Source organism: Beta vulgaris, chromosome 7 (assembly GCF_026745355.1).
Source record: "Beta vulgaris subsp. vulgaris cultivar EL10 chromosome 7, EL10.2, whole genome shotgun sequence".
Taxonomy (NCBI): domain Eukaryota; kingdom Viridiplantae; phylum Streptophyta; class Magnoliopsida; order Caryophyllales; family Amaranthaceae; genus Beta; species Beta vulgaris.
The window spans coordinates 48,345,264-48,351,609 of NC_079208.1; the positions used below are offsets into that span (position 1 = coordinate 48,345,264).

The 6,346-nt window shown below is 35.0% G+C and overlaps 1 protein-coding gene across 5 annotated transcripts; it reads left to right on the forward strand.

The window, feature by feature from the left end:
* Window positions 1-1,501: 1,501 nt before the first annotated feature.
* LOC104908717 (UPF0481 protein At3g47200) lies at window positions 1,502-5,630 on the forward strand. Of its 5 annotated transcripts, none has more exons than XM_048648120.2 (3): window positions 1,502-1,696; window positions 3,870-4,032; window positions 4,159-5,630. In XM_048648120.2, exons 2-3 carry the CDS (start codon window positions 4,012-4,014, stop codon window positions 5,413-5,415), a joined length of 1,278 nt encoding a protein of 425 aa, XP_048504077.1. In that variant the 5' UTR covers window positions 1,502-1,696; window positions 3,870-4,011; the 3' UTR covers window positions 5,416-5,630. The 5 variants fall into 5 exon arrangements, with proteins under 5 accessions (XP_048504077.1, XP_048504079.1, XP_048504078.1 ...); XM_048648122.2 differs by lacking the exon at window positions 3,870-4,032 and adding an exon at window positions 1,953-2,173 and having other exon boundaries at window positions 1,503-1,696; window positions 4,152-5,630; XM_048648121.2 differs by having other exon boundaries at window positions 1,503-1,696; window positions 4,152-5,630.
* The last annotated feature ends 716 nt before the right edge of the window (window positions 5,631-6,346 follow it).

The window sequence follows — 6,346 nt, forward strand, 5'->3', positions numbered from 1 at the left end:
AAAATTATAGATAGCGAGTGTATTGAAAGGGTATCTTGAGACAAATTTAAAGTAATTTTACATGAATATATTTTTCCTTGTGTGTATATTATCATAGATCATTTGAATAGTGTAAAAACTCATATGATGTGAATATGCGACTAATATATATATATTAAAAGAGATACAAAATCTATTTGAAGACATTCTAAAAATAAAATATAGGTGTTATTTTTATATTGATGACATGTTTCGATTATTTAACTAACAACATATTCTTTGTTATATAAATAACTTTTTTTTTTTTTATAATAAATAAACTTATAAATATATATAATCATAAGATCTTGAACAAAATTGTTGAATATTCTTCTTATATCATTGTCATGTTCTATCTAAACTTTTTTAAAAATATAAGTTGAAATCCCTTGTAGGAAATTTTTTGAACGTGATGTCAAAACCATTAGGTTATCATATGGTATTCATCTTTTATATAAACTAGTAACATATACTTTATATTATTCTGCCAAAATTGTTAAAAAAAAATAAACATCATATACTATTGTCATGTTCATTACATGTACAACATAAAAAAGAATATGGCATATTCAAAATTGTTAATTAGAACAAATATAAAAAACGAACACGTACAAAATGCCAAAAGAACATTCATTTTCTTGAACATAAGTAACTTCAAATAGTGGTATAAATGACATTCATAATACCAAGGATGTCTTGATCTAGTAATTAAGATTGGGGTGCTGTAAATGATATGTCATTAGTTCAAATCCTATCTCCCTTTTTTTTGTATTTTGGACTGCCTTGCTAAACTACCCGTTTTTTTCACATCCTTAGAAATTGTGCCCAATCCGTCCTTTGGGATTTCTTTAAAAAAGAAAAAAGAAAAAGAGTATTATATTTTAAAACAAAATTTTTAAGCAAGAAAAAGAAAGGGATATTCCATTTGGTGCCATTGTACTTTTGGCTTTTCCATTTGGTACCACTATTTTTCAGATATTCTACATGGTACCACCATAATTTGATTTTATTCTCTATTGTAGCATTCAACTAAGTAAAACGTTAATTTAAGTTAGAATAGGCTAGAGTTTTACTTCGATTTACATGTTTTAATTTTCGTGAAGGTTTTAGTAATCGTTTTAGTCGTTAAGGTCAAAGTTGAGGTCATATTTGACAATAAAAAGACATAGAATATTATGATTATTTGTATGAAAATTTTGACTGAAAAATAGAGCTTTAAGGATTAGAACGACACCCTAAAATCTTAATTTATTAAATTTTCGCAACTGCAAATAGAAACATGCAAACACAAACAAAATTGTATTCTTGCTCAACCATTAACTAACATTTTACTTAAAAAATGGTATGATAAAGATTAATGTTAAATTAGAGTGGTATCATGTGGAATTTTAAAATAACAGTGGTACCAAATGGAAAAGCCAAAAATTCAATGATACCAAATGGAATATCCAAAAAAAAAAAAAAAAAAAACTTGCAAAATTTCCTTTGGGATCTAGACAGAATCCAAGAATCCCGTTCACACAACCACCAAGTTAAAAAATAAATAAAGTTTGGTCACTGAATAGTATAGTTGGAATGGATTAGTTGCCTCCCAATGACTCCCGCTTTCCCGGTATCTCTCCGTTGAATATGGGTTGACTTACCATCTTCATTGATCAGCCTAAGCTTCTCTTTTCAGGTACTCTAATCTTTCTTATTTTTTGTTAATTATTATTATGTTTTTTGGTTTCTAGATTTGTTTTTTTATTCTAAAATCCCCTTTTTTAATCTAGTCATGTTAATCTTCATACTTAGGAGCTAGCAGCTTTAAAATCTAATTGTAATTTCATAATTTGTTTCTGAAAACTTATTTGATTTTGTCAGAAAATTTAATTTGGTATTCAGTGAATTCTGAAATTGCTACCTGATAATAATGAGTAAAATTGTGAATATAGGGTGCTAGATGCAAAGTCCAAAGTCCCGCGTCCCACAGCTAGGCGCGGACTATGTTACTCAGACTCGGGTACTCGTGTCCGGTACATATATAAGTGTGCAATTCGGCTATTTTGTGAAATTTTTGTATGATTTTAGACCAAAATAAAGTGTCGACTCATATTTGAATGTCGAGGATCTGACAGACCGACATGGGTACTTGAGGTGAAAGGAAGAGTTCAAGGTACATAAGGCGGGGAGATTTTCTCCCGGATCAAATATGATTTTATCTGGGTTTCTTTTATCCTTTTTTGGCATTTAGTAAATTTCAGATTTGTTACTTAGTTTGCAATTTTTTTTCTGGTAATAGTAGAGATATATGGTCTATGGAGTATCTAATTAAGAACCTTTTGAGGATTCTTTTATCATACCCATTAGTAGGTACATCCTATTATCCTAGGAGAGCACCAATTCAGATAATGTGCTTCAATCAGTGAAATCGTTCTGTTTCTCGATTTTTCTGTAGTATTGTTTCATGTTGGAACTTGGAAGCCTTGAAAAAGAAATATTAGAATTCGTAAAGGGCTTGCATCCTTTCACTTCATCTCATCTCTTGGTAGAAAATCATTCTCCAACTGGCACATTAAAAAAAGAATTTTACCAAACTGCTCTTTGGTTTGATAAATGTCGGATAACTTACACTTCTGTGCTACTTCTGGATTATGTTTGATTGGTTTTGTTGAGTATAGTGTAGGAGACTACCTTGCTATCCCGAGCTTGTCTTGCCAAATGTTCCCCCTTAAATCTCTTGTTAAAGTCTCAAAGACTTGAAGTTGAGGAAGTATGGGGGCTCCCATAAGTCATGCATAGCTTTCATCTTATTGGAACTAATCATACCGTCTCCTTTTTTCTCATCCCATGGCTCATCGCCTTATTTCCTAATCCTCAGAGTAGCCAACAACTTGTATAAGATTATCTTGTGTGTAAATTGTATAGCACTTAAGCTAATTGTATCCTGTGTGTTAAGAGTTCCAGCTGGTTTAATATGGTCTACTACAAGAGGTCACCCTTATATTTGCTTTGATTTGGTCTGCCAAAAGAGGTTGCCTCAAGATTTGGTTTGATTTGGCCTTGTCAGTTATTTTCACCAAGTTTTAGTCCTTTGATTGCTTTTGAATTTTGTCAAAGGTTGTCTTAGCTTCACATATCATGTTGATGATTCTTAATCAACTAGAGTTAAAGATGCACATTTAAAAGTATGTCGCCCTTTATCTTGCTAGTTGCTATTTTGCCTTTAGTTAAGTCAAGTATTCACGCGAGGAAGTATGTACTCTGCTTAAGACTGATCAATGGCCGCAATTGTCAAAACAAATATAGAACAAAACTAGAGAACCTTATCAGTTCTTCCTTTCTTTAGATCAGCAATGCTTGGTTTTGTGCTGGCAGGAGGACGGCAGAGTAAAGATGTTCTGGTAAGGTAGAGGGTGAGGGAGGGAGAGGAAACTGGTGGTTGCTTGTTGTTCTGGCAAAAGCGACAAATGGGGTTTTCACTTTTCAGAAGAAGAGGGCACTGGTGGAGTGGTGGTTGCTAGGTTGGCTGGCCAGGGGGAGGGTTGGGTTTGCCGGACAGAAAAGGAGGAAGGGGAGATGAGGGTGGGTTTTGTATCTACTATTTTCGAATTTAAAATTTCTCCGCAATAAATATTGGAAGTTTTGTTGCTCAAACAGGTAACTTAGTTTGTATAATTTTTGCATAATAGGTGATAGTTCCCTAAGGCCTTCAGGGTATGTTCTTTCACTTGACGCTAAATGTTTGAACTTATTGAAACTTGTATGAATGAACTTATTTGTACTTGTTGAAACTTTTTGGACTTATTTTAGAAATGAATTGATTGTGGGTAGCTCTTATTGGAGCTTTCTTGAAAACTTATTTTCTTAAGGTAAAAAGAATAGAGCCTAAGTTTGGCATATCTGGAAGGTATGAATTACAATTAGAAATAGCTGGAGTATCTGCCTGTCACAATCTGCTAAAGGGAATAAGTAAAGGCTCTGAATCCACTCTCAAAGCTGAGTTTGACTTGGATGACCTGTGGTCCAATCAAGGTGAACTTATAATTCTTGTGGGTTGTCTAAGGTCTTTGTTCTGATATTCTGCTTGAAGGAGCACTTTACAAGCTCTAGCAACTTGTACGTCTGACTAATGTAATTGTTTTCTTTCGTAGTGGACAGACTTTAATTTCAATGGAGGACCCAATTGATGAGTTAGCGACTACCATCAAGAGGAAGTGTGACTCATTGACCCCTCTGTCCTCAAAATGCTGTATCTATAGAGTACCGAGAAACCTCCGGAAAATAAATGAAAATTCCTTCACTCCTTCACTCATCTCCATTGGTCCATTCCATCGTGGCAACCCAAAGTTTCAAGCCATGGAGGAGCAGAAATTGAGATATCTACAGAAATTCATACAACGCAATAGTAACAGAGACTTGGAGGACTACCTAAGTTCATCCATGAAATGGGAGAAGGAAGCCCGGGATTGTTATTTGGCAACCATCCATCTCTCAAGCATAGAGTTTACAGAAATGCTAGTGCTTGATGGCTGCTTCATTATCGAATTTTTCTTAACATGGGTTGGGAGTGCTGTTGATCCCAATGACCGTATATTTCACAGACCCGCTTTGAGCCAAGCAATTTTACGGGATCTTAAATTGCTGGAGAATCAAGTCCCGTTTTTTATTCTTGAAATTTTATACAACATTGCCTTTGAAGACAATGAAAAGGCCCCTAGCTTCCTGAAGCTCACTTGTGAATGTATGATCGGACTTGGCAAGGTCCCGCAGCATTTTAAGAAGACAAAGATATTGCATTTAGTTGATTTCTTAAGAACTTACTACTTACCACCGGATAAGAAAGAGATATGTTACGAGGATCAAGATTGGGAATTCCCAGATGGGATTTCTGAGCTCTATGAGTCTGGTGTGACATTGAAGGTTGATAAAGATGACAAGTTTCTCAACATCGAGTTTGAAAATGGAGTCCTCTATATACCAGAGCTAATGCTGGAAAATCACACTGAATCTCAACTCAGAAACTTGGTCGCCTTTGAGCAATGTCATTACCCTCGGGAATCCTTCGTGGTTGATTATGTTCTCTTCTTGGACAGTCTCATCTACGACAGGAAAGATGTGGATGTCTTGGTTAATCACGGTATCATATTGAACTCTCCCGGTAGTAGTGAGGATGTTTATAGACTCTTCAGCAATATCTCCAAAGGAACCACATATTCACGTGGAAGCTTTTATTATGCTGATGTCTGCAGACGCCTTAATCAGTTTTGCGGAACTCCTTGGAATCGGTGGAAGGCAATACTTCGCCAAGATTACTTCAGTAATCCATGGTCCATGATTTCTACAATTGTTGCTGTAGTTTTGCTTGTTCTCACTATCATTCAGACCTATTGCGATATTGTTCAACTCCAGTATTAAACATTCCAGTTTTCTGAGCTGATTTTGTTGCTGCAGAAGAAGTGTAGTTGATTTCTGAAATTATCTGTCACAAATATGTGTCCAGAAATCAAGGTTTGTAACAATATATACCAATTCTTACTGGTATATAAACTGTGTACTACTTGTGTAGTTTAAAAAGAAACAAAAGGAGTAATGTATACACTCACTACATATTTAAGCTCAAAATTTCGCCATCTGGTCCTTGTCATTATAACTTCATGGTTGTCGGGGTAATGAGATTTGAACCCCTAACCTTATGGCTAGAATGTGGAACCTATTGCTATTGATTTGGTGACCTCCCATTCGATTCCCTAGAGAAGAAAAAGTATAATATCTGATGATAGGCTTGATGGCTTGAGGCAAGAAAAAATAAATAGAAGTATTGGCTTATTTCGCCTTTTTTATGTGCCTGTTATTTTTGTCACGTCTAACCTTTTTATTTGTTCTTTAATTGATGGGAATAACTATGAGTGTTCAACATTTATTTGAGTTGTTGTGTCCTACCGGCTACCACATTTGAAGTATACGGGTTCAAGATCAATTGCAATCCCATCTGCTTCAACATTCTTCCAATATTCAGAAACAGTTTTTCTGATTCAGGTATCTCAACCCCAATAAAATTCTCCATTTGAGCACTTATCCTGTAGATATTGGACAAAAAAAAAATGAGTTGCCTCATACTTGTTTGCCAATGGTAGTAGATGAGCCTTATTTTTTATTTTTTTTTTGATTGGGAAATTAAGTCAGCCCAAGGGCTAACCCATAAAGCATGCAAAACATGCTAAGGAAATATCCCAACATAATGTTGGGGGTAAGGATCGAACCCCTGACCTCAGAGATCAGAGGGGAGTGCTCTACCACATGAGCTAGCTCCTCATCCTTGATGATGAGCCTTATTTGTTAGTGGAGT

What these genes read in the sequence shown, in the direction of transcription:
- LOC104908717 (XM_048648120.2), top strand. Translation starts at nt 4,012, where the DNA reads ATGACCTGTGGTCCAATCAAG. An exon ending in TGACCTGTGGTCCAATCAAG is followed by an intron (nt 4,033 to 4,158) that starts GTGAACTTATAA and finishes CGTAGTGGACAG; the next exon opens with ACTTTAATTTCAATGGAGGA.